At 32.6% G+C, this 27504-nt stretch overlaps 4 protein-coding genes and 1 long non-coding RNA gene across 6 annotated transcripts; all 5 read right to left on the bottom strand.

Annotated features, from left to right (window-relative positions):
- Window positions 1–2822: 2822 nt before the first annotated feature.
- On the bottom strand, window positions 2823–4987 carry LOC125369143. Its single transcript, XR_007214704.1, has 2 exons — window positions 4790–4987; window positions 2823–4634 (listed from the first exon to the last, which is right to left on the bottom strand). It is a non-coding gene; the product is annotated as an uncharacterized LOC125369143 (long non-coding RNA).
- A 351-nt stretch (window positions 4988–5338) lies between these two features.
- Window positions 5339–8710, bottom strand: LOC8277170 (disease resistance protein RPM1). The gene is made up of 2 exons (XM_002525472.4): window positions 5731–8710; window positions 5339–5624 (listed from the first exon to the last, which is right to left on the bottom strand). The coding sequence occupies exon 1, from the start codon at window positions 8557–8559 to the stop codon at window positions 5746–5748; it is 2814 nt and encodes a 937-aa protein (XP_002525518.1). The 5' UTR covers window positions 8560–8710; the 3' UTR covers window positions 5339–5624; window positions 5731–5745.
- A 3150-nt stretch (window positions 8711–11860) lies between these two features.
- LOC125369234 (sugar carrier protein C-like) lies at window positions 11861–13160 on the bottom strand. Its single transcript, XM_048371229.1, has 2 exons — window positions 12477–13160; window positions 11861–12377 (listed from the first exon to the last, which is right to left on the bottom strand). The coding sequence occupies exons 1-2, from the start codon at window positions 13095–13097 to the stop codon at window positions 11928–11930; spliced, it is 1071 nt and encodes a 356-aa protein (XP_048227186.1). The 5' UTR covers window positions 13098–13160; the 3' UTR covers window positions 11861–11927.
- Window positions 13150–13907, bottom strand: LOC8277168 (sugar carrier protein C-like). Its single transcript, XM_048371267.1, has 2 exons — window positions 13652–13907; window positions 13150–13532 (listed from the first exon to the last, which is right to left on the bottom strand). Exons 1-2 carry the CDS (start codon window positions 13905–13907, stop codon window positions 13150–13152), a joined length of 639 nt encoding a protein of 212 aa, XP_048227224.1.
- Window positions 13908–22506: 8599 nt separating this feature from the next.
- Window positions 22507–24061, bottom strand: LOC8277167. 2 transcript variants are annotated; one of them, XM_002525469.4, is made up of 3 exons: window positions 23818–24061; window positions 23370–23499; window positions 22507–23268 (listed from the first exon to the last, which is right to left on the bottom strand). In XM_002525469.4, the coding sequence occupies exons 1-3, from the start codon at window positions 23925–23927 to the stop codon at window positions 22678–22680; spliced, it is 831 nt and encodes a 276-aa protein (XP_002525515.2). In that variant the 5' UTR covers window positions 23928–24061; the 3' UTR covers window positions 22507–22677. The 2 variants fall into 2 exon arrangements, with proteins under 2 accessions (XP_002525515.2, XP_015578715.1); XM_015723229.3 differs by having other exon boundaries at window positions 23792–23992.
- Window positions 24062–27504: the final 3443 nt, after the last annotated feature.

Here is a 27504-nt window from a genome sequence, read left to right as displayed (position 1 = left end):
CTGTCGTTTGGTCGAAATGGGGGTGGTAACTGCTAACTTGCCTTCTTCCTCCCCCAAACTCGCTTTTCCAGCGAGTTAAAGCTGCAATATTGGCAGTTGCAGTGGCTGCAGCAATTGGGATGGTGAGAGCTTCAAGTTTTGGGGTCGAACGGTGGAGGATGGGTGAAAATGGGGTTTGTCAATGGGAGGTGAGAGAGAGAGCAAAAATGGGAGGAAAAGAAAATGGGAGGCTAAAATGGTTGAAGGAAAAACTGCATTTTGGTCCTTAAGCACAAATTCTATATAATAAAGCCTCCTTTTACTTATAAATACTTATTTTGACTAATTTTGTATAGTTTAAAAAGTCTAAGACTTTAATTGAAATTTTTAGAAAACAAAATATGTACTTTAACTATTAACACATAATCAATTTGGTCCAGTCATATTCACTAAAATAATTAACTCAAGAAAACCCATGCTCAATAATTTTACATTCATCTTAAAATAAATAAATTAATCTATGTGTTTTTATATTTATAATCATTTATATGAATATATAGATAATATTTATATATATATATATTTTTATATATTTATATATATAATAGCAGATATTTAGCTTGCTCAGTCACTGTTTTGACTTAGTCTTTTTAGCTCATTCAGTTACTGTTTTGATTTAGTCATTAGCTTTTGTTCCACTATCTGTGAGTTGTTATTTTCGTATAAAACTGCTCATGTAATAAAAGAGTCACATACCTGATGTATTTATGTATTGGTTCTTCATTTCAATGATGAATAGAAAAGACTATTAGGTTAAATTCCTTTACTCTTTATGGTATCAGAGCACATGAGCTCTAACTAGTCTGATCCTTCTTTTTTTTCTCACATTCAAACTGCCATCATCACTTTCAATGGCTTCCACAGGCTGGCCTACTCCTATCAATGCTGATAATCCAACCAACAACAATTAGGGTGGTTCTAACTCTTGCTGTTCAACATAATTGGCCCATCAAACAACTTGATGTCAACAATGCATTTCTTCATAGTTGTTTTGAAGAAGAAGTCTACATGCAATCCGAGCTTTGAAAATCCTCTATATCCTACACATCTTTGTCGATTGAAGAAGGCTATTTACGAACTCAAACAAGCTCAGCGTGCTTGGTACAATGAACTCAAAGCTCATCTTCTTACTATGGGATTTTTCAAGTCCAAATCTGACAGTTCTTTGTTCATCAAGCAAGCTCCTGATATAGCTGTCTGTATTTTAGTTTATGTGGACGACATTATTGTTACAGGCAGCAATAACACGGTGGTTCAACAAGTTATTTCGTCTCTTGCCAATTAGTTTTCAATTAAGGACTTGGGTGACATTCATTATTTTCTTGGAGTTGAAGTCTTTCATTAGTTGGGCTCTCTTTTTGTCTCAGACTCGTTACATTTCTGATTTACTTAAAGTTGAAAATATGCACAATTGTAATCCAGCCTAGACGCCTATGAGTTCAACTAAAATTTTTCGAATCTCTGATGACTCTTCACCTACCAATGCTAAAATTCAATATCCCAGCTTCACAAGATCGGATTATATCATATGCTGTCAATAAACTATCTCAATTTATGCATGCTCCATCTGAGCAACACTGGAAAGTTGTTAAACGAGTACTTCGATATCTCAAAGGCACTCTAAATTATGGTCTTCGTTTAAGGCAGAGTGAAAACTTCAATCTTGTTATGTATTCTGATGCGGATTGGGCAGGTGATGTCAATGATCATATCTCTACTACTGGTTATCTTCAATTTCTTAGGAACAATCCGATCAGCTGGTCCTCAAACAAGCAAACTACGATAGTAGCAAGTGCTGTAGCTGAAATAACTTGGGTTAAAAATCTACTTTCCGAGCTTCGCATTCCATTGAGTTGTTCACCACTCATTTACTGTGATAACATTGGAGTCACGTATCTATGTGAAAATCCAGTCTTTCATAATAGAATGAAACACCTTACTGTTGATTTTCACTATATTAGAAATCAGGTTGAACGCAAACTTCTTACTGTTGATCACATCCATGCTGCTGATCAACTTGCTAACACACTTACTAAAGCATTACCAAAGTCAACTTTTGATAGGCATCTTAGCAAGTTAGTCGTTCCAATACATCTAACTTGAGAGGGGGGGGGGGGGGGGGGGGGGGGGGGTGTTGGGTTGGGGGTTTATAATAGCAGATATTTAGCTTGCTCAGTTATTGTTTTGACTTAGTCTTTTTAGCTCATTTAGTTACTGTTTTGATTTAGTCATTAGCTTCTGCTCCACTATCTGTGAGTTGTTATTTTCTTATAAAACTGCTCTTATAATAAAGGAGTGACGTACCTGATGTATTTTATATATTGGTTCTTCATTTCAATAATGAATAGAAAAGACTATTAGATTAAACTCCTTTACTCTTTAATATGTACACATAAGTGAAGTTGTTTATGAATTGAGAAGAATTTAATAAAATAACAATATAAATAGTTCAAAATATAAAACAAAACCAACAGCAGCAACAACAATAATAATAGTAATAATAAAATAATACGGGTGTTACAATTTGGTTCCATCAAAATGTATAATTTTTAAGACTATTATTTTCTCTGCAGTTCCATGTCATAAGCCTTTCTTTTTCTTTTGGTCACTTCTTGGATTATGCTATATATCACAACATCTCTTATGATTGCTCTTCTTTATAAGTTAGTCTAGAGTGTATCAAATTTTAGAAGAGCTATACGAAAAGAAGATCTGATGTTGTTGTTGTTGTTGTTGTCTCTGTCCAAATCTTTCTGCTTCCTTTTATTGGGCTTTTCTTTCAGTTTTTGTAGCAGAATTGCTATTACTTTGCTCCATTGTTGTTTTTTTAATCTCTTCCAGCTCTAGTTTTTTCTTGCCATTATTACTCTTCTATTTTCTTATTAGTACTATTTTAATGGTGTTATCCTCTTTCAGCTATTACTAACTCTCCTTGTTGCTGCTGCCACTTTTTGTTAATTTAAAGACCTTTTTCTGTTGTTCTTCTCCTTCTATTGCTACATCTTACTTGGCTTTAAGATTTTTGTTGTCCTTGTTTTCTACTAGCCTTGGCTTTTTTATTTATTTATTGGTGTTACTTTGCTCCAATGTTGAGCAAGAAGTAACTGACAGAAGGGTTCATAATGAGGAAGATACTAAAGTAGAAGATTTGTGTGCACAGGAGGATCCAGATCTCATTAATTGTGAATTTATTTTTAATGATAATGACCTAAAGGAGGCTAGACAAGCTTTGAGGGAGTTCAAAAAAAAAAAAAGGAGTTGGGGGAGTAAGAACAAAAATGTCAGTAAGGGGACCCTCAAATTACTTACATTTGATTTTAGTGCTGAAGAAGGTCTCTATGATGACATCATTGAATCGAATGATGAATTTAGTGTAATGAGCACTGATAGATCTCTTGTAAGGAGGCGAAGTACATTTCTAGCCTACGATCCTAAAGTTAAGAAGATAAGTATTTGCTCGGGGTTAACTTTTTAAAGGTGCTTCACAATTTAAAGATGTAATAACAAGGCACTCAATACAAGAAAGAAAGAATTAAAGCTTATAAGGAACACGAATAGTTAAGTGAGCTGAGTCTACAGGCTAATACAGCCTGAAGAAAAAGTTCCACAGGCTAGAAGTAAGAAAATAGTTGGAAATGAACCTGAACCTAGCTTCATAATAAAGAGGAAGAAAGGTTTCAAGAAGTGGGAGAAGCATTTTATAACAACTTCAAAACTTTAGGTATTACTATATATCATATAAATAACATTAAAATATTTGGAATTTATTTTAGCTATTTAATGTGCTTTTTTTATTGTAGGTAAATGCACAAAGCAAAGTTCATGCCAAGCCTTCAACTTCGGAAGGAAAAATGGAAGAAAAAGTAGCAAATGAACAAATCCAAATAGTTAGAAAGAAAGGATAAAAGAAGTTTTGAAAAAGTAGGAACTTCAGTTGAACTAAGAGTTGCAAAGCATTTGATACAAGAGACAACAGCCTAAGAGAGAAATGCATGAATATTATAGTTTCTTTGTTGAAACACAATACAATAATTTATCAATGAATAACAATTCTTTTTTTTTAATTCTGTAACTAATTCAAGCATTTCAAACTTGGTTATAGGCCATTTTATGTTTTGACAGCAAACTGTTGGCGTTTTAGGTAACCTTAGACTATTTCGAACTTGTTGTAATTTCAGTTTAGCTTATGTGTTAATAGATTTAGAAACAATTGGTGATGTTGTTTTCACCAAACAAGGCGACTTAACCTATGTTTGACATGAAGTGCTTTTCATTCATAACATCCATTACCAAAAATCACCTATTTTAGATTACATTGTAAACGATACAGTTTAAACTCTTCTAATTGACATTTCATCAAGCACGTAGTCTGCATAAATCAAACTTCTTTTCATTTATAAATACAACCTTAATACATTCACCAAATTGACATTTTCTCATTGCCATCATCCGTAAATTTTAATCCAAAAGGCTAACCTTCTCTAAACACCTAGAATACATCCATTTCCTAATTAAATACAATGATTAATACAACTACAGTTGTACACAAAAGCTTTTCTCTGTTCCTGTTGCTTTGCATATGCATTTCTATCTCTCTGCAACAATCCAAGTATAATTTATCTTGCCCTTACAGAAATTGAAGGATTAACCCATTGAAAATATCCACAACCACCATGCATTATCAAATTATCAAAGGAAAAAACATGCATCTTCTACAAACTTATACGTAAATAGGGATAATTACACTTACATTTTGTACAGCGCATGCTAAAAATCTCCTTGGATTTGCAGTTGTCCATGAAGTCTTAAACTCCTTTTTTGCTTTGTTCATGGGAAGATTTTTATTTAGGATAAATGGTCACTAAGAGCCACATTTAATTTTATTTTAATCATAAGATTTTATTTTATTCTATAATTTTATTTCAATAAGTTTTATTTTATCTTATAATTTTTATTTTTATTACATTATAATAAAATGGCAATTAAGCATTAATTTTAATTTAATTTTAACTTTAATTTTTATTATATTTTATTTCAATTGGTCCCTTAATTTTTTTGATTACTAAATTAAAACACAATTAAATGTAAATAATTGAATGAAATATAACTAAATGCACAATTAATGACCATTTATATTAATATTCCACTTTTCTTCACCTAACTTAACTTATTTCAATTCTTAGTTTGCATGAAACTATCTCTTTTACTGTGATAATTCAAAAGCCACAGGTATCAGTTTCTTTGCAAACAATAAGCTGTATTATAGGTATTGGCTATCCAGAATTCATAACAGTGAATGTGTAATAAGAGATTGCCTTCAGAGTGATAACTGGTTAATCAGAACAGTACACATTCCTCAAGATTTACTATTTCAATTGAAATCAACACTCGAACAAGGAGAAAAATGAAAAAAACTTATATTATTCTGGGTCCCCAACAACTACCCTGATAGATTACAGTTGGGATGATAAGAATGGAAAAGGACTAAAACATTTCAATGAAATCTCAAAGGAGAAGAAAGGAGACTGCATGTATAGGAGATTGTCTGTTTTGCTTGAAGTTAGTTATTCAAATAACTTGCTGACCTAAAAACCAAACATCAAATTAAATCTTTAGTTCTCAAGTAATTGAGAATCACAGTGAAGTTAAACTTTATGCACAGCTAAAAGCGAGAAAATGTTCAAAACCTACCTTGCTTTCATAGGACTAGGACAGGCTTTCCTGAAACCATCCGGATGGTGTGGAGTAGAAGTTGTTGATTTTGGGAATGTGCTTGACCCTTCGACGATCCATCCCGAAAGGCATACGGATGCTATCAGTGAGTTCCGTTGAGACATTTATCAGTGTCAGTTCTTCAAGTTTGGTAAGATACTGAATTCCAAAAGGCAGTCTCATCAACTCTCTGCAATTGTCAATGCTTAACTCTTTGATGCCTGACATTACTCCCTCGGCTATAATTATGCTTTGCAGTTTAGGACAATTATACAAACCCAAAATCTCAAGACGGTTAAATCCTTTTGAAAAGGTCAAGTTTCGCCCCTTGTAAGCTTCAACTAGTGTAAGACACGTCAAATTGGGGAGTTCTTGGAGATCTGAAAGTGGATCTTCATCTAGTTCAGACCAACGAAGGTACAAGACCCGAAGATTCATAAGTGAGTGAAACCATTGTGGGATCTTCTCCAATTTCCCCACCAAGCAAAGCCTGCCAAGTTGTGGAGGTGGGGATTTCAGTGCATCCATTCGAAGGATCTCGCCATTGCTTGCCATCACAAATAAGCGGCGGAGGAGTGGCATGTTTTGAATTGATGAGCACAAGTCCATTTCATCTGATCCTTTAACCATTGAAATATCAAGCCTTACAAGTTGAGTCATGCTTCTGAGTTGTCTCAGGATATCACCATTGGCTACTATGCAACCTAAAACTTGCAAGTTCTTCAAGGTGCTTATGGCTGGTATCTGTGTTCCAGTTACATAATTGAAATCATAGTGCTGGCCATGCTTAAAGTGGCGACAGAGCAAATACCGTAAGTTCTGCAACTTCACAATCCCATTTGGAAGAGCTTCAACATTGGTGTCATCGATGTTTAATGTTTCAAGGTTGTGCAATCTTCCAATGGACTTTGGCAGCTCCTTAACTCGAGTCTTTTTCAAGTTCAAGTATCTCATATTGAACAAAGTGACTATCCTATTAGGCAATTTCTCAATTGGAGCATCTTCCAAGTCTAATACCCTCAGGAGTTTAAAGTCAGATGGCAATGCGTTTAGTGAAGATGGATTTAGCTTATCAATGACAAACAAAAGGAAAGAGCGAAGCTGTGACATACCACCACAGAATTTGATTTCTCTTTCTCTTGCTTGAATCGACAGGCGACGTGCTATTCCATCTTCTCTTGCTGCTGCAGTACTTTGCTCATCATATGCAGCACAAAATTTCTGTTCTTCTGATATTGAGAGAGCAAGCTCCCTGACTAAATCATGCATCTTACAGGCCTTTGGGAGTCCTGCGGAGTTCCTCTCTACTGGTTGAAGCATGCTTCGACGGATAAGTTCCAAGAGGTATTTCTCAGCTACCTCTTCTGGTGTTATCCCTTTGATTTTTTCTACAAACCCCTCTGCCATCCATAATCTGATGAGTCTCTTCCGCTTGATTGGGTAATCTTCGGGGAACAAGCAGCAATATAAGAAACAATGCTTAAGTCGGTACGGTAGATCATTGTAGCTCAGCAATAAGATGCTTTTAACTGATTGAAGCATTGGATTGTTGCTCAACTCCCAATTCAGGCTGTTATAAATCATCCTCCACTCCGATTCTGAACTTTTGGCAGACAAGAGACCGCCTAGTGCCACAATTGCAAGAGGCAGTCCTCGACATTTTTCCACAATGTCCTTAGCTAAGATCTCAAACTCGGGGGGACATCTTTTTCCATTCCTTGGAAAAGCTTTGATGCAAAATAAGGTCCATGCTTCATTGTTTGTCAGTGGTCTGATATGGTGGACATGGCTTCCAACATCATAAGAGAGAGATGCTATGTCTTCTTTCCGAGTCGTAATCATGACTCGACAGCCATGCTGGCTGTTCGGAAGTGAGATTTTTATTTGATTCCATAAGTCTGGATCCCATACATCATCCAGAACGACCATATACCTTTTTGGTTCTAGGTAGTTCACAAGCATTTGTACTAGTTGTCGGTAGCTCATTATGCTCAAATCTGCTGGAACTGCTTCTTTCATTGCTTGATAGAATTGCTTAATCAAGCTTCTGAACAAGTCATCAATCAGGTAATTCTGAGAGACAGTAATCCAAGCAGAGCAATCCAAGTGGCGCTGCACAGTTTGGCAATTATAGGCCTTGGCAGCTAGAGTTGTCTTGCCAGAGCCCCCCATTCCCACCACTGAAATAGTCGTTCTTTGGGACTCCCCATTTGTCAGCCATTCAACTAATACTTCTCTATCATTTTCAATGCCCACAAGATCATCTTTAAGAAACAAAGATGATTCCCCACGGATATTCCCTCTTTCATTGTCAACTGATCTTTCTTCTATATGGTCAACGCCATACCGATGATTTCTCTCCGGGATGGCTTTAGTCATACGCTTGATCTTCTGTAACCTGGAGGCAATCTTATGCTTTTCCCAAAGATATTTGGGGAAGCCAATGGTTTTGTGGAGTGTTCTTGTGAATTGATGCCTGCCATGTCGCTTGTTTGTCTGGTACATGAACTCATCAATTATATCTTCAACGTCATAAACCAAGTTTCTCACGCTAGCCACCCATGTTTTCTCTCCTTCTGTTTGAGGCCTTTTCTTTTCTGTATCCTCTAGAAAGGATCTCATGCTCACTAGCTCCCATCTGATTTCTTCAAGTTCATCTCCAGCTCCTCCCAACAAGGCTGCCTCATTTTCAATAAGAGAAACTATCTTACCAATCAAGAAGTCTGCTGGAACCGCTGCCATGCTTGTAAATTCTTCTTCTTCTTCTTCTTCTTCCTTCTTTTCTTTCTTGTTCTTCTTTCTTTGCATCAACTCTGAAACTTGTGGACCTTACCTTACCATTGACTTGTCATCATTGATCATTTCCTTCCACATGCACTTCACTATCAATGATATAAATTTTGTCCCCCCTTCACATTGACTAACATAGAATCTTGGCCTTGATGACCGAAACCTACTCAGTTTGGTGGGCTGTATGTATCTAGTCAGTTTGATAACATTGGGACCATATCGTCTGATGACAATATTCCCATGAAAACATTTCCATGGCAGAGTGATGAAAAATCTGCTTATTTGCATAATGAAACATTTATCTTAGTATTAAAAAATTTATAATATTCCTGTGATTGTTTCAAGCATCTTTAACTTTGCTCTGTCAATTTAATATTTATACATTTATTGACTAATGATTTATGGGTTTATACACACATGGATAAGAACCTGACTTTAAGAACTAGGAAAAGTAGCCATTAGCCTGGACGCAAATTGCACGTGTATAAATAAATTATTGAATAAAAATAAAAATTCAAATCTAGAAAAGGAAAATGGTGTTTTGTCAAAGTCGAATCTGAACTTTCTGCCCAGTTGGAAAAGAAAAAGAAAACATTATATATATATGAACTATTAAATATACATGAAACTCAAAGATTTTCAACAACTCCTGAACTTTCTTGAGTTTTTATAACTATTGAATAAAATAAAGTGAAGAAAAGATGTATAGGATGACACATGTAACAGAAAATTAAGTTAATGTTAGGGTGTCCCCGGATCAATTTGGTGCAGATTTACTACAACATGTTTTATCTCAATTAGGTTTTCTTTGGAACAAAACCTGAACTCTCCATGATTTCAATCTGCAGGAGGAAGTAGCAGAAAATTTTATTTAGCCGAAGAAAGCCAAGCATTTAAAGAAAAGTACATTATATATAAGTGGGTTATCAATGGTACCAAATTAAATCATCAATCAGATAACAGCTTGCTATGTATGATAGTTTGAATATGTTAGTGTATGTTTGAATAATGAAACCTCACCTCCACACTAGAAAATCTCGATATTTGGGATGTGCTGCTCCTTCCAGCGATCTTTGCTTTCTGATCCTTTTATCCTGCCTATAAGACTTGAGGAGTTTGGCGACAGAAGGAAGTTATGAAGCTTAGTAAGGAATTCAATACCTTGAGGCAGTTCATTTAATGCATGCAGGAGGCAAGGCAAGGCATAAGAGTTGGATATCTGGCATTCCAACCACAGAAACACAACTTTGCTGCAATTCTTCCTCCATTAGCCATCTCTCCAGCAATCCCTACAGTATCATCTTCTTTGATGAACAAAGATGAATCCCAGTGTTATAAAGGCCATTTGTTATCATCTGAACCCACATCTTGTATACGGTCAATACTATGTCTCCGCCTCCTCTCAGGAATGGATTGGATGGTTTCATTGCTTTTCTGCAATTTAGATGTTGTCCGACGTGTCAACCAGAGATAATTTGATGAAGGAATTGAAAGAAATCACATGCATCAGCAGCATAATGGGGGCCATTTCTCTTAATCCCTTCATCAAATGATGTCTTCAATTTGGTATGTTAGTTCCCTCACACTTGCCACCCACGTCTTCTCTCCCTCCATCTTCAACTGTTTTCTCTCAGCATCCACTCGAAAAGCCTTCATGCTTTCTAGTTCATTTTTAAGTTCATTATGGATACCTCCTAACAATGATGCTTCACTCTGCAGAGCAGATACTATTATCCCAATCCGGTGATCAACTACCATCGAGGCCATGGTGGCCTTCTGTATTCACTTCCTTCGACTCTTCCGGTTATGTCCTGCATTAGCACCATGTTGAGTTCAGAACTAGAAACCGAAAAGGAAAGAAAAAGGAAATTCATGTTTCATTCAATTTCTTGAATTACAAACTGATAACAATTTGTCCACCCTTTATCACATGAGCTCTTCTCTAATGAAATGTAGTAATTCATGTACTGCTTAGGGAGAAACAATTGGCAATTCCTTATTCTTGGTTACTGGTTCTGCACATTCTGTTCTTTTCAAGTCTATTAACACACGTCCTTTTCTGGTATATGGGCAAAGAAATAAAATAGTTGGAACCAAGTTGCACCTTGAAGAGCAACTACATGCTTTTGTAACAAGAGATATGCATGTTCATATTTTACATCTGATATTTCCATATCTGGAGATATGATCTACAGAAACTCTGTTGAAGTGTTTCATCTAAAAACTCATGCTTGGAATTGCAAGCTATTATAAAAGTTCAGCATATGTAAATGTATAATAACAAGTATACCCCTTACACATTCTCCACCTTTATATTAACAAGTTTTCTGTCAAAAGTGCCAGTTTAAGGTTGAAACATGATGTACTTGCAATGAAATTTAATATGGTATAAAAACGGAAGACAGGAGTTTCTAGTGAAAGATTAAAGAAGTGGATGGTTATATTTTAGACTATGAAATCTCAACCAGTCATTTTGAATATTCCAATGGTTGTGAAAGGAACACAACCTCTGCCTCAGAGGAGTAGATACAAAGATTTTATGTTGCTCCACCAGAGATATTAGCATAGTGAAATTTAAAGATTTGAATGCATCTATCCTTCTTCTCACCATGCCAATTTTAAAAGCTGAAAACACAGTGTGATCCCAACATCCACAATCAACCAAACCTGTAATAAGATATACACAGATTTGAGATAAGAGGAAAACCTTTATCAAGAAAGGCAGAGAGCACTATGAAAAGAGGAGGAACACTGTCATGTAAACAATCAGAATACACACACACACAGAGTGACAAGTGCTAATAATGCTGCTATGCTTTTCTCTTTTATTCTTTCTCCACCTTCATAATGTCTTCTCCAACTCTCTTTTCCTTTCCTTCTTTCCTCAAGTGAAAAGAAATCAAAATATTAACATATAAATATGGAACTTAAACTTCAATCTCATTGCAATTAATTAATTACACTGCTTCTGCTTTGGCACCTGTTCTCATTCATGTATTATTTCTCCTGCTTCTCACAATTTTCTTTTTTCCGTTTCTTTTGTAGAAGATGTCATTACTGCAGATTGTAATGTTACTCTAGACTAATGCAAGTATTCCCTTTCTGTTAAAAAGAAAAGTAGAAGCCCAGGGACCAAAATTAGAAGATGTCATTATATGATTTAAACATGCAAATTAACAGGCTGAAACAGGACATTCGATAACATGACACAAATTTAAATTATAACCATTAACTAAAAAGTTTAATCATTGCTAATTGTTTAAATTAATTGGAACCGAAAAGATCTATAACAGAAAACAATAATCACTAAGTTGCTCCTAACTGTGTACTAACCTATAAGAATAAAATGAATATAACATAACGCTGTTGTAAAGATAAAAGTATATCTAGACTATGGCGATGCAGGGTTTGGAAGGTTCTTCGGTCATGTATCTCTTCCAGAACCAATGATTCCTCCAAATTTGCGACATTTCTTCAATAGGAATGTTCTTCGTCTCGGGTAAGAAGAAATAAATGAAGACAGTCATCACCGCAACAAAAAAGGCAAAAAAGATGAACAATCCAAACTTCAAGACGCAAAGCATCGGAAGGAACAATTGAGCGATTGCAAATGTGAACAGCATGTTGACTGCTGCGACAACACTCTGAGCGGCTGATCGAATTTCCAACGGGAAGATTTCACTTGGCACTAACCATCCTAATGGTCCCCATGACCATGCAAATCCTGCTACAAAAATGCAGATGCACAACACAACTAGAACTGCATACCATGATGGTAAGTTATTCACTATTCCTGTCGTTCCAAATTTCCATCCAATAAACACTGCTACCAAAGTCTACACAGCAAGTTAATGAAAAATTGTTAGATATCATTATCCTTTTAATAAGGTATGCATATGATAAAGTGCATAAATAGTAAGTATTTTGTTAATTACCTGAAAGATTAGCATTTGAAGTCCACCTTCAAGAAACAAAGTCCTTCTTCCCCATTTATCAGTTCCGTACATAGAAACAAATGTAGCCAAGACATTAACAATGCCAGTAACTACTGCGGAGAGAAGGGAAGCATCGTCTTTAAACCCAATGCTTTGAAACAGCACTGGAGCGTAAAACATGACCACATTAATTCCAGTGAGTTGCTGAAGTGCTGGGATTAGTACAGCCATTACCAGATGTGGCCTGTATTTGCGTGTCCTCAGAAGCTTTCTCCACGGATCCTCTACCTGCTTAGCTTCGTCAGAAGCCTTAATCAAGTCTTGAAATTCATTCTCAATTTGGTGGTCTTGAGTAGCACCGCGGATACGTTTAAGGATGGCTTTAGCTTCTTGCTCCTGACCTTTCTCTAACAGAGAGTTTGGTGTATTTGGAAGAAACAAAGCTGAGATAAAGATGAAAGCAGCAGGAACACATGCGCCGCCAAGACTAACACGCCATGCTTGGCCGTTTTTCATCAAAATAGGAGTCACATAATTGACGAGATTAGCGCAGAGAATACCAATTGTTATGGACAATTGAAACACAATGTTGAAAAAGCCACGTCTTTTGTACGGAGCCATCTCTGAAACATAAAGCGGCACAGACTGCAAGCGTAGATTTTATCAATCAGTATCAATATGGATATGAAGAGAAGAGAGACATTAATGATTCATACGACAAAATTAAGCATACCTGAATAGAAAAGCCAACGCCAATACCCAACAAGATACGGCCGAGAATAAGCATCCAGACAGCCTGAGCAGCACCATTGAGAGCAGCTCCGGCCAGGAAAACAAAACCACCGAGAACCATGGACATTCTTCGACCGAGTTTGCTGGTGATCCATGATGCACAGAGGGAAGCAACCAGTGCAGCCAGGTATAAAGAAGATGTAAAAGTAGTAAGAGTAAGATCGTTGAACTTGCAGTACTGACTGGCTGAGGTATCTAATGCTTTCTTTCGATAAACTGAAGGAAAGAATTCACTCAAGAAGGGAGCCATGGATGTCACACCACCTGCATGCATGCATGAATGTACAGACATTATAATTACTTACTGAATAAACTGATTTATTAATTAAATAGCTTCTTCTTCCATAAGTAAAATTGACGTTAAAGGAAAGAGAAAAACTAACCAGAGATACCGATATCATAACCAAACATCAAACCACCTATGCCTCCTATGATACATGCAAATACGACATAGAGTGTCGTCTTAGAAGTGTAGTTAGGGTCATCGCCACCACCAATTCTGACAACAATAGGAGGCATCTTTTGATTGATTTTGATTGAATCAATGAAGATTGAAGATTGAAGATTGAAGATTGAAGATTGAAGAATGAAGGATGGGTTGAGAAGGTTAGTAATGCTGGGTTTATATAGAGAATTCATCTTTTAACTCTCAGTCTCCTATTAGTGTTTGTATTACGGTTCCTTATTCTGTTAGCAAATCCGAGTTTGTATTACAAATCCTACTTGTTTTGGGACATCAATTGGACAACAAATCCAAACAGCAATAGGAAATAACTCTGAGTTAGATTTTTGCTGTGCTTTTCTTTTTTGGGCCTCCGCTTTTGTTGTTGGATTCTTTACATAAACACATACCTCTTTTATGGTATCAATAACATTTATATTTTTAATATTTATTTTATTTTTCTCTTGATGCACTTTATTTAATTTGTTGTAATAATTTTATAAAAGCAAACTCTTTTTTCCAAGATTGTAATTTTGAAAAGGTACCTGTCACCTTGATTTTTACAAAAGCTTGAGTTTTCATTTTATTCTTTTTATTAAGTTTTTCATTAACAACTGCCATATCTTAAATTGGGTGTCTATTTTTTTTTCTTTTTAAATGAACCAAAAATTAAAGAAATTATTCAGTTACATAAAAGAAGCCTACAATAAATGAAAATCAATGAAAAAATAAATTAAACATCAATCAAATATATATATATATATATATATATATATATATATATATATATATTTAGTTTTTTATATATAAGATTTTTATTTTAACATGTGTACTCAGTTTTGACATATGTGATTCAAATTTATGTGTAATTTTATAGCTTTTTCATTAATTTATTAATGTATAAAATAATTCTAATTAAACATGGACTCTAATTCTAAAAAATAGCACATGAATTATATTCATATATTATATTAACTAATAAATATTTTTCTAATCAGATAATCTATAAATATATATTAATTTCTGAGACCTAAAATTTTTTGATATATATGCTTAATTTTTGACACATAAGATTTAATTTTTGATATATGTATTCTTTTGACACATGAAATTTAAATTTATATATAATTCTAATAATTTTAATTATATCCTAAGAATTAGCATATTAGTTATATTATAATATTATATTAATTAATAAATTAATTTTATATTTAGATAATAATTCTAATTTATAACATCTTAAATTATAATTTTAATATTATATTCTATAATAAATTAATTTTTTAATTATATAATATATTTTTAATTCTAAAAATAGTAATATCAATTATATTGATATGTTAATATATATTTTTTTATTGTATATAAAAATTTTAAAATTTTAAAAAAATTTAAAAAATTTAAAAATAGTTAGATTGCTGTTATTTTTTAGAATTTTATATCTTAATATTAAATATTGAAAATTCTATCAAATTATATCTATTTATTTTATTTTATAATCAAAATAATAATAATAGCATGCAACACACTTGTAAAAGACTAATTATATTTAAATAATAAAATGAGTACTATAAATTTATCTGTTTACATATATTAAATAAAAATTCATCTAACAAATCTATTTCTGAGAAAATTTGATTTTTCTTCATATTTTAAATAGAAGTAAAAGTTATTTATCAAAAACCATATAAAAGAAAAAAGAGAAATTGCTTCATTTCTGCCCATCTCATTAATTTCTATTGAAATAATAATTTCAGTTCAATCTCGATCATTTCAGTTTGAGATGGTCGAGATTTTGACTGATATAAAACAAAAAATATTTTATTCTATTTTACTTAATAAAATAAGATATCAAGAGCATTTCGAACGGAACGGCTCAGAATCAATAACTTTGATTTTATCCCATTTACCATAGCAAAAGACATGGACATAACCTTGTATTTTGTGTGATGACATGGTATGTGCCACTTGTAATGTGCCCCCTTGACATAAGAGATGATAGGCATCTCGTGTGTTGTAATGTGCCATGCTGACGTGGTTAGTAACATTAGTTAGCCATGAATTGTTTTGAGTAATGTGGTCTATGCCATTTATGAGTGTGTATGGCGAGGTGGCATGTGACGGTTGAACCTGAGATGACATGGCTCGCACCACCTAAGTAGTTTGGGAAATGACGGGCTTTTTTTTTTTTAACCAAGAGAAATTGTATTGCTAGAAGGAACAAAAATCCACCACAAGGCAAAAGAAAATCAGATCAAATTTGGTATTTTCCATTTAATCTTTAAAATTTTAATACCATTACAGTATGATAATGAAAATAATATTATGATTACATTATTAAAATTTCTAAATTATCAGCAATATACAGATGTGCAATATATTACATAGATGGTTCAGAAGTCCAACCGAAATTGAACTGATAATTAAAATTATTATGCAAAAATTATTTTTATATATTGTTGGATAAAAAATATAGTTTAATATTATCTAATTATTAAATCCAATAATATATAACATTCAACAAATATTAATATCTTTATCTCGAAAAGAAATTTCAATGGCAAACTTAATTATTCAGAAATATTCAAATAAGTAATCACAAATTTCTTTTATTTATAATTTTGATCTTTGCATAAATAGGATATCAATATCTCTAGCGTTGGATAAATTTAAGATTTAATGTTTTCAACTTAAAAATTTGGCTAATATCTCTTAGTACATTAATTGATTGAAAAGAAGATAGTACATTTTCTTGAAATGCAAAATTTAAGAATTGAGCAAGGAAAAAGAAACTAATACAACATATAATTAAATTTATTTAGTGTTTATATCTTATCAAAATGATACTATTTTATTAATAAAAATATATTATATTAATTAATTTTTAAAAGAAAATTAGACCCGTTAGATCTGTGTGACTCGTGACTGGATTATCAAATTACTGGTCTATCCAACTAAGTTGATAAATTTTTGACAGCTTTATCCAAAGTAGATTTTAAAATTATCTTCTCAGATATGAAACAGATTCCAGCTTAATCGATCGGACCGGACCAATTTAACAACCATATTTATTTCTAGAAAAAACATCATTAAAGTATCATATGGTTTATGTATGGGTTAAATGCGCCGCTGGTACCAAATCTTCGCACTTTTTTCCAAATGGTACTAAACCTTTAATTTGTTTCTTTTTGGTACCACTCCTATTATTTCTGTATTTTCTGCCAATACTAAAGAGGAATCTGGCACTTATTTGCTGATGTGGCTGCCGGATTTATAAATGATAACACACCACTTGCCACATCTGTTGCTGACTTAACAACTTAATACTAGTCAGTAATTAACTAATTACCTTTAATTTGAGCTAAAAAATTGAGAGAAATTGTAATGAAATTGTTTTCATCCTCTAAGCTAACACAAAAGTAACCGTTGGTACCAAACCTCAAAAATCAACGCAAACCGCTCGACTTCCACCTCCATTATCAACAATCTCTGAATCTCTCGTTTTTAGACTCTGACCTTCTTCTTCGTACCTGGACATTGCGACATTGTAGAACAATGACACTCGATTGGCGAGTAAGGGAGAAAGCCGAAGACCCACCACTATATTGTAAGTACAAGCGGGCCGATAGTTATTCTTTGATTTTTGAAAGCTATTTTGCATCTTTCATTGAGTAATGCATGCTGCATTTATTTGGAAGTTAACAATGCAGGAGCTAGGGTTTTTCCTAATTCCTTTTTAAAAATGCAAAGAATGTTGATGATGTTTATTTATAAACACTGCTTGTGTATGGTTGTTTCACATTTGTTTAATTTATTTATTTTGCAGTGCCTAATTCCAAATACTTCACTTTGTATTGGCATGATTATGGACTTGATGGTAGAGGTCAACCTAAGATATGGGATATAAGAGCTATGGATTTTTATAGTTTAGATAAGATATCCAGGATAGAAATTGATTCAATGGCTAGAGAGCTAGGAATGAATCCTGAAACAAAGCTGATTATGTGGAAGGATCCTACAAAGAGTATGAGTGATGGGTTGACAAGCCTTGAAACTGATAAGGATGCTTTAGAAATGGCAATGGGTATGGAGGGTTCTAAATTAATGCATATATTTAGTAGGGATAAGTGTGAAACAAAAGAAAAAGCTGGGGATGAAGATGCTGATGATGATGCCATGTTTGATGAGTTTGTTGATAAGGAGGTTGAGAGGGATATACCATCTAGTTCTAGAAGTGCTAGGCAACCTGCTGAGGAGTTCTCTGAAGAAATAGATGGCACAGTTTATTGTCCATCAGATGAGATGTTGTCATGTTCCTCATCTGAACACAGCGATGCAGATTCAAGGAAGCAGAGATGGCATGTGTTTAATGAGAAGGCTGACATGGCAAATCCCTACTTCAAGATTAGAATGCTCTTCAGTTCCTTCAAACAATTCAAGGATGCTGTGAAGAGCTCATCAATCAAAAGCAGAAACCAGGTTATATTTGGGCCAAATACAAGGCAGAAATGCAAGGCAAAATGCAAGAAAGGATGCCAGTTTTTCATTTGGGCCTACATGCTGAACTCAGACAAACAAACAGTGCAGATAAAGTCAGCCAATTTCATCCACAACTGTTCAAGAGAGGCATACAATAGGCATGTTAATGCCAATTGGATAGCTGAACATTATGTTGAAAGGTTCAGAGCTGATCCTAGTTAGGCAATTCAATGGATCATACAAGTTGTAAAAGAAGATTGTGGTGTTGAAGTGTCCAGACTGAAAGCATGGAGAGCAAGAAATGCTGCTTTGACATTTATCAATGGTGATGAGACAAAACAGCTTTCTAGCCTTCATGATTACAAGCTAGAACTCTTGAGAAGTAATCCAGGAAGCACAATAGTTTTTGATTTGAATGAAGGTGTTTTTAATCAAATGTATGTGTGCTTTGCTGCATTGAGGGAAGGATTTAAGTTTTATAGGCCTTTCATATCTTTGGATGGTTGTTGGCTGAAAGGAGTATTTGGAGGACAGCTTCTTACAGCTGTTGGTTTAGATGCAAATGACTGCATCTATCCAGTTGCATGGTGTGTTGTGCAAAAAGAAAACAAGGAGAACTGGAAATGGTTTTTAGAGCTGCTGGCTCAAGATGTGGGGATAACAAACAGTTATCAATGGGTGTTTATGACTGATAGGTAGAAGGTAAATACTCTTCACAATTTGCTTTTCTATTCCTTCATATATTTTGGCATAATGATATTAATTGTGTGTTGTTCTTTTGGAATAAGTCTTATTCCTGTCATTGAAGAACTTTCTCTAATTCTGAATATAGATTTTGTGTTAGACATGTGTATAATAATTTTAGGAAGAAATTTAATAGTCTAGGGTTAAAAGAACTTGTGGGGGTGCTGCTAAGGCAAGTTATGTCCAGATTTTTCAAAGGATAATGGAGAAGTTTGCAGCAGCATCACATCAAGGACATAACTACATGAATAACATCCCTCCTCATCACTATTCTAGATCTCATTTTAGGACTGATGCTAAGTGTGACATGTTGTTAACAACTTATGTGAGTATTTTAACAATTTTATCTTAGATGCTAGAAGCAAGGGTGTAATAGCTATGAATGAGGTTATAAGAATAAAATTAATGAAGAGGATACATAAGAACAGGGATGCTATAAAAAGAGTGGCATCTGCTTACTGCCCTAAGATATTGAAAAAACTATAAAAATGCAAAGAATTTTGCTGGATGTTTACAACAGAGTGGTATGGAGGTGAGAGATTTCAAGTGGTTGGCCTAGGGGGACAGTTTGTAGTTGACAAACAAGAAATGACATGCACATGTAGGAGGTGGGATCTAACTGGAATACCTTGTTGTCATGTTGTATGTGCAATTTGGTATAACAATGAGAACCCTAAATTTTATATACATGACTTCTACAAGGTTGAAAGATACCTAAAATGCTATAGCCATTTGATTAACCCAACCACCAATAAAGAATTTTGGCCTAAGGCAACTACCCCACCAGTCTTATCCCGCAAACCAATAAAACCTAGAAAAAGCAGACCTGCTAGAAAGAGAAGGTTAGAGAAAGAGGAGTTGGAGGGTCTGATCAGAAATGGTAAGGTCACCAAGAAGGGCTCTGTGATGACATGCACAGTTTGTGGTGCAAAGGGCCACATCAAGAGGTTTCATGGTGCTGGTACTTCTACAAGGAGGGAAAAACTACCTGTAAGTATGCCATTCTTCTTATTTACTTATGCCTGTAAGTATACCGAATTGGTTCCAAACTGTGTTCTTTTATATCCAACTGGTACCAAACTATATCAAATTGGTACCAAACATTGTATAATTATATCCAATTGGTACCAAACATAGGTAACTTATATCTAATTGATATCTGACATTGGTTACTTATATCCAATTGGTATATAATACCCCTTCAATTTTTTCTTTCTTATTGTAGGTAAATAGAACGACAAAAAAACAGCAAAAGGAAAAGGAATCAAATGTTGTAACTACAGCAGCATAGAATGTAGATGACCAATTTGATCATGTAGCTCCTACAAACACAGCTCCTTTAGGGACAACTTCAACATTTGATAATTTATCACTGCTAATACCATTGTCACAGGTAAGTAATATGTCACCTCTAATATTTATTCAGTAATGTCAACTGTATGCTAACTTGAGACTTTATTATACAGTTATTCAATATAACACCATCAGTAAAAGAATCAGAGAAACCTGCAGTTCATTCTACTACATCACCTTCAAAACCTACCAGCAAGAAGAGTAAAAGCATTAATGATTTGTTGAATGAGCTGCCACCAGATCTGGCTATTGGAAGACTTTCACAAACACAGAAAGGAGGAACTGAAGCTAAGGGAAAAAAGACTTTCAAATCCCTAGGATTGTTGAGCAAAGATGTTGGGGCTGAAGGAGTTACCACAATAACAAAACAAGACAAAAGAAAACAGAAGATTAATGGAAGTACTTCAACAAAGAAGAGAGCTTGGGTGCCTCTAGGAAATGCAAAGAACAAATGAATTACAATTGGAAACCCTAAAAAATAATGTTTATTTTGGTTGTTGTGTTGTTAATATGTTAATATATGTGTGGACCTAACATGTGGTCCTTTGACAGAATTTCATTTTTTGTAATGGCTTTTGACAGCCTTGGATGTAGGGTTCATGTGGACAAAATTTCCACATTCATTCACTTTTTATTTAAATATTTCATTATTTAAAGTAGTCAACATAGTACAATTATTTTCACTCAATTTGTCTATTGCGAGGATTGCTCTATATAGGACATGTCTGTGCATATTTATCATAACAATAACATTCAAATGAAGCAATATTAATCAACTACTGTAAAAACCAAATACTCATTTATCATTTCATTCATTCATCAGTAAATTACATAAGTAACAGTAGTTGTAAATATCCAAAGTACATCTTTAAGTAAAGCTATATCTTCTAAATAACAATCCTAGCCACACCATAACAGCCAAGTTTAGACAGGTTCATTTTGCACTTCATGCTCCTTCTTTCTTCTTTCATTTTCTGCAGCTTTGAATTTAGCAAACTAATCCATTCTTGTACTCATTCAGCAACGCAGTTGTAAGGTCAAATTCACCACTATCTATTTTTAAGTTAATAAAATGAAAAATGAAGAACATGTACAAGAAGAAGGTTCTTCATTACAACTCAAAACATATCAATGTAAGCTAAGACAGCATCCCCAAAACTTACTATAATAGAGCATAACCAAACTTGTGCTCGGATTTCCTTTATGTTCGAGAGACGAAGCTTCACTTTTAGTTGTCTTTGGCAAAGCTTCACTTTCAGTTCGAGAGACGAAGTCACCATGCACATATAGATCAGTGGCTCAACTCCAACACTAAACACACTTTCAGTTGTTTCTTACTCCATTTATTCGACACGATAAAGAACAAGGAAGCCACAGAATCGATTATTAGAGAAAGTAAATCGATTGATATAATAAAAACTAGGTTTCATAAATTGGGAATTTTCCTGATTTAGGGTTATTTATTTGGGGTTTAGGGTTATAAATTGGGAATAAAAACTAGATGTTGTTAATTGCTGAGTTGGATAACTATTTGTTGAGTTAGCAACAGATGTAGCAAGTTGTGTGTTATCATTCATAAATCCGGCAGCCACATCAGCAAATAAGTGACGGATCCTCTTTGGTACTGGCGGAAGATACAGAAATAATAGTAGTACCAAAAAGAAATAAATTAAAAGTTTGGTACCATTTGAAAAAAAGTGCAAAGGTTTGGTACCATCGACGCATTTAACCCATTTATGTATACACCAGACAATCCCTAAAATCTATTTTGAATAAATCCTCCATATATATTGGATGGTTTAAAAAAAATTAAATGCTCATGTCTTGTATTCTTTCTTGTCATAGAAGAAATTTATCCTTATATAACTACCCTCACTTTTATTATATATTTAAACATAAAAAAAGTTATTAACTTTATCTAATAACATTTATTTTAAAAATATATTAATTTATCATATTATTATAGATTATATATTATTAATAACAAGCTTAAAACCTCACGAATATTACTAATTAAATAATTATTTTAAAATTTAATCTTAGTTTTGATAAATTTAAAAATAGTTCTAATTTAAATTTTAATAAAATACTAATTATTATATTTTTAAATAAGATCAAACGAATTAAAAAATTAAACTGAATTAATATCAAATTCGAAATGTTTAGATTGTTTTATCACCCCAACCCAGTCTAAAAGCATTATAAATGCAACAAAAAACAAAAGAAAATCAAATCAAATTTTTTCATTGATCTTTAAAACTTAATACCTTTAAGAGTATAATATTCATCAATTTTTTCATTGATGAAAACAATACATTGTGACATTATAAAGTTTACACATAAAAATTTACATAGCAGAAGAATTCACAAGAGAGTGATTGGAGGAACTCTTCAATTCTCAAAGGTGACATGAAATCTCCTTTTACTCTTCCACTTATTGATTGGCTCAATTCTAGTCAGTTCAATTCCTTCTCCTATAGGCAAAGTTACAACCCCAACTCCTCCTTTTCCATTCAAAAGCTGACCAAAAGAAACACCATTCTTGCTGTACTGCAAATTGTGCCCTACTATAACAGATCTCCTTGGGTTCACATTAAAACTCTTGACCAACTTTAAATGACCCCTTAACTTTCCATCAATAACAAGAAAATCAATGTTCTTGTACTCCATAGCTACTTGGAAAGGATTCCCACAAACGAATTCAATCACATCTGCAAGATCCTGATGATTATCATCATCTTTTAATAATTGGGTTTTGCCTCTCTTTAAGTCTTGATGATGGGCAAGAATGCAAATTAGCCTGCCTCCTGTCTGCTTCGCTGCCGCTGCTAAAGCTATAGTAAATGGGGTTATCCCTTCTGTGCTTACTTCCACCATTAATTTGGCTTGCTTTCCAGCTGCTAAAGCTGATATGAATTCCATGCATTTTGGTTCCATGATGTCTGTGCTTCCATACGAAGTGTTCTTCTCGTTTGCTTGATACTGAAATGTGGAAAAAAAAACAAAAATACATTAAAGCTCATTCAAAGGTGCAGAACGACCCTCTAAAATAATTATCAAAACAGAAAGGTTAAAAGAATTACCAGATCAAGAGTGTGCAAGTAAGCCTTCATGGCAGCTTGAGGAGACCACTCCATGAACAGTATTGTAAGAACTGAAGGAAGATTCCAAGAAAGAGGTTGGGAAATGGATAAAACTGCTGACTCCTGATTCCTGCAAGAATAAAAGCAACAAAAAAGATTGTGATGGAAGTCCATATAGCTGTTAACATATATATAGGCAGAAGAGACGCACCTAATGGCCAAAAGATTTCGTTTTTATCAATAAAATATCATAACTAATAAAAAAAAGTCGCACCTTACTGTTTAATATTAAATAATTATTAATATTAACTTTCATCAAAAAAATATTAAAACTTCAATTTATTTTCTTATAATATATATATTATAAGAAAATACATATTTAGGTTAAGATAAAAAGCTTCCTTAAACTAATGGCACTTAACATAGTATAAGTTGTTGAATAACGAACAAGAAAAAAGATCTGAGGTTGAATGTCTGAAACGGACAAGTGGCACACTGGGACAGGCCTAATGTGCATGTAGGTGAAGTCGTGGCAGCTGAAGAGAAGCTTCTCCTCATGCAACTCTTCAATTATTAATGGAAGATGAGATCTTTTTTCTGCTTTCCCTGAAATCCATACAGGTGGCTACAGATTCAGACACTTGTCATCTCTAAACTAGTGGTTGCCGGGACACCTGGAAATCACCAACTGCTTGCAACCTTATAATCAAAATAAAGTATTCCACTCAAACTTTATAGGGGAAAAAGAATTCCAATCAATCAACGTGTCCACCATGAGTGCCTCCCCCAAATTGTTTCCAATGGAATGACATTTACATGCATTGATCATTTTCATTGATCATGTGATGTGATAATTGTATGATAGATAACTAAACTCTCACTTAATTGTGATTTAATCCCAGAATTTTGATTTATTTTATTATATATAATTATTTAATAGTAATTTTTGTTACAATTTCATTTATCATTTATAAATTATAGTATATTGTATTTTTTTTTACTAATTATTTTTGTAACGTGTTAATTTTTTAATGATAGAAATAGCCAGATGGTAATGTAGATGAAAAATTAATATTTACTGACTAAATTAAAATTAAATGCAACCGGTACTGTTATAAAATTCTCAGTTAATTTTGATTAATTACTTTATTTCTTACTAGATTTCTTTAGTTCTAAGTTTTTAGCATTAAACTTTTTTTTTCTTTCTCAAATTGAATTAACTAAAAAGATCCAAAAAGAAAAAGAAAAAGCCTTGATTTGAAATATATAAAGTGCATTTGTTATTTAAAAATAAAAAGAAAAAAATAATTACAAATATCTCTTAAAGTTTATTCGATATTTTTTTATATTAAAAATACGGGATTTCATCAGTACTGTTCGTTAAGAAAATAAAACAATAAAACAATTAAAAGAGAGGATGAAAGAAGAAGTATTTGTAATTATCCTAAAACAAATAAATTCTTTTTTTTTTTTTTCCTTTAAGGAGGTAGTTTATATTTATTCGAAGCTACCACCAATATGAAAATTAAGCATAACATTTTTGCTCCTGGGGAGTAGCAGCCAATGTAGCTCATGGATTCATTAAGTTCGAACTCTTGTGATTATTTTTGGCAAAGGCCATCTTTGACTACATGCATTTTTTGGTTTTAATTATTGATATCGATTGCGTTTTAATAAATTTTTATATTTTTATTTTTGTCATTTTAGGAGCGTGTATATAAATGTCGTTATTGCGATTGAGAAAGAAAAAGATTATGTCTACAAAATATTGAACTTTTCAACTTTAGTCCATTGGGTCCCTAAAAATTTTTTGTTGTACTAAAAGATTTTTGAACTTTTTAATTTTAGTTCAATAGATCCCTAAATATTTATATACTGTTTTTCTTTTTTTTTTTTGCATTCAAATACTATTTGGGTTTTAATTGGCTATAAGTCATTAGACTTAATACAAAAAAATTATATATAAGATAATTATCGTGCACTTATTCTATTATATTGTCATTATTTTGTTTATTTTTGGAATAAAGTGCAATTTAGCCACTAATCTTATCACACGATCTCAATTTTTTTTTTTTTAAATTTGTAGACTTTTTAGCCTAAACCTTTGTATATTGGCTCAAATTAATCCTATTTTTTAAAAAATGAGAGAGTGAGAGGCACTCTCTCTTGAAAATAAAAATAATTAAAAAATTATAGTATTATTTAAAAAATATTTTATAATTTCAGTATAATTAATATAATTAAGCAATAAGTAGCTATTACCACTATTATTCTTGTTGAAAAATCGCTTTCATCTCTACTGCTCTCGGCAACACTACTATTGTAACTGCTTCTTTCATTGTTATTATTATAAAAAAAAAAAACAGTAAGAATATTACAGCAATATTTATTCTTTTATTTTGTTTTATTTAAATATCAATAAAAAAATTTAACTTAAATAATTTAATATAAAAAATTAATATTTTTTTTATTTTTTGTTCTGTCCATTCTCTTTCTAGGGACTATGTAACTAACTCTTTTATTTTTGTAAAAAATAGGACTAATTTAAAAATACAAATATTTGTCTAAAAATTTTAAAAAGAGCTAAATTGAACCCGAGCAATAAAATTAGTGACTAAATTGGACTTTATTTCTTTATTTTTTATTTAATGTCAAAAATAATTAACCTAAGATTTCAATGCGACATGATTCCATTAAATTGAATTGATATCAAATTAATAACGTTACTTTCCTTTTATTTTGCAAGCTAATTTTTTTTAATAAATATCAATCTCATAGTAATTCATTAAATTGTTGTACACCATTCAAAGAGATTATGGTGATAAATTTTAAAATAAATTGTTATACATCAGTTTAGGAAAATCCATGCAACTAGAGACAATTTCTTTATAAAAAAAAAAAAAGTAATTTCTCTTAAAATTTAATTAAGTGAATATATCATCCGTAAAGTATTATATTTCCTTAATTGAGTTTGTGAACATTCTCAATCTCGATAGCCAATATTCATTTTATGTTGCTAAATTGCTCTTCAGTTTATCGACTTCAATATTTCTATATGAGGAATGCTAGCAAGACTTAACCTTGAACGCTCACTTAAACACTTTCCTATTAGTTCATCTTATATTACTTTCTCAATCTAGTAACTTGATACCTATTTAACAAGTTAAACTAATTTTATATTCTTTCTTAATAACTAAAAGTAAAATAAGTTTATATAAATAATTATAAAAATATTAAAATGTTAAGAAATAATTATTATTATGTGATAAAATATTTTTAAAGTTAGTCTAAATTTATTTTACTTTTATTTATTAAATAGGTAGTAAATTACTAGATTGAAAAAATAAGATAGGAGAGCAATTGTCTTAGAAAGTATTGTTAATATTCTTCTTTTTATATTACACTCACTTTTTGCCTCATTTGTACTATTCTTGTATTTCATTGTTCATTTTTAAATTCTTATTGGAAGAAAAGCTTTCAAAATTAAGACACATTTATTTAAAAAATTAAGAATATTTTAAAATAAAATAAATATTTAAGGATCTAATAAATCAAAATTAAATATTTTGTTAGCTTGTTTAACATTATTTTTATGCACGCCAGGACATAAAAATGACAAAAGTAAAAGTATAGAAATTTATTGAAATGAAATCGATCATTAGGGACTAAGTAAAATAAAATCTAAAAATATAAGGAGCCAAAGTTGTGTTTTGCTATTATTTTTTAAGAAGAATTGCTGATGCATAGTCCTATTTCTGAGAACGAGTTGAAGGAATAAAGTAGGATTTATTAGGACTAATGCCATGAGCTTTCAAAATACCATCAGTCCTTTTGGTATATGAGATTTGCTTAATATTAATCTAATTCGAAAACCCTTTCTTTTTCATTTTTCTAATTTTTTTTTTTAAGTTACACTTCTAACTGGTTGGCCTCTAATAGGTATTTTATTTAGTTCACTGCACACAGATAACTCCACTGCAACCCAATATTCAAAAGAAGAAGACACAGTGATAATAAATTCTCCATTAAGTTTCTTCCAAAGCTGGTAGACCTAATTTTGCCTCAATGTCCCCAAGATAATTGACTATATACATGACATGCTCCAGTTAGGTTGTTATGGAAGAAAAAGAAAGAA

Source organism: Ricinus communis, chromosome 2 (genome assembly GCF_019578655.1).
Source record: "Ricinus communis isolate WT05 ecotype wild-type chromosome 2, ASM1957865v1, whole genome shotgun sequence".
NCBI classification, from domain to species: Eukaryota; Viridiplantae; Streptophyta; class Magnoliopsida; order Malpighiales; family Euphorbiaceae; genus Ricinus; species Ricinus communis.
This window is presented reverse-complemented; position numbering and strand designations above follow the sequence as displayed.

What these genes read in the sequence shown, in the direction of transcription:
- LOC125369234 (XM_048371229.1), bottom strand. Translation starts at nt 13,097, where the DNA reads ATGGCTCCGTACAAAAGACGTGGCTTTTTCAACATTGTGTTTCAATTG. An exon ending in TTCAAATGCTAATCTTTCAG is followed by an intron (nt 12,378 to 12,476) that starts GTAATTAACAAA and finishes CTTGCTGTGTAG; the next exon opens with ACTTTGGTAGCAGTGTTTAT.
- LOC8277170 (XM_002525472.4), bottom strand. Translation starts at nt 8,559, where the DNA reads ATGCAAAGAAAGAAGAACAAGAAAGAAAAGAAGGAAGAAGAAGAAGAA.
- LOC8277168 (XM_048371267.1), bottom strand. Translation starts at nt 13,907, where the DNA reads ATGAATTCTCTATATAAACCCAGCATTACTAACCTTCTCAACCCATCC. An exon ending in TTATGATATCGGTATCTCTG is followed by an intron (nt 13,533 to 13,651) that starts GTTAGTTTTTCT and finishes GCATGCATGCAG; the next exon opens with GTGGTGTGACATCCATGGCT.
- LOC8277167 (XM_002525469.4), bottom strand. Translation starts at nt 23,927, where the DNA reads ATGAGGAGAAGCTTCTCTTCAGCTGCCACGACTTCACCTACATGCACA. An exon ending in AACCTCAGATCTTTTTTCTT is followed by an intron (nt 23,500 to 23,817) that starts GTTCGTTATTCA and finishes TTATTCTTGCAG; the next exon opens with GAATCAGGAGTCAGCAGTTT. An exon ending in ACTTGCACACTCTTGATCTG is followed by an intron (nt 23,269 to 23,369) that starts GTAATTCTTTTA and finishes TCCACATTTCAG; the next exon opens with TATCAAGCAAACGAGAAGAA.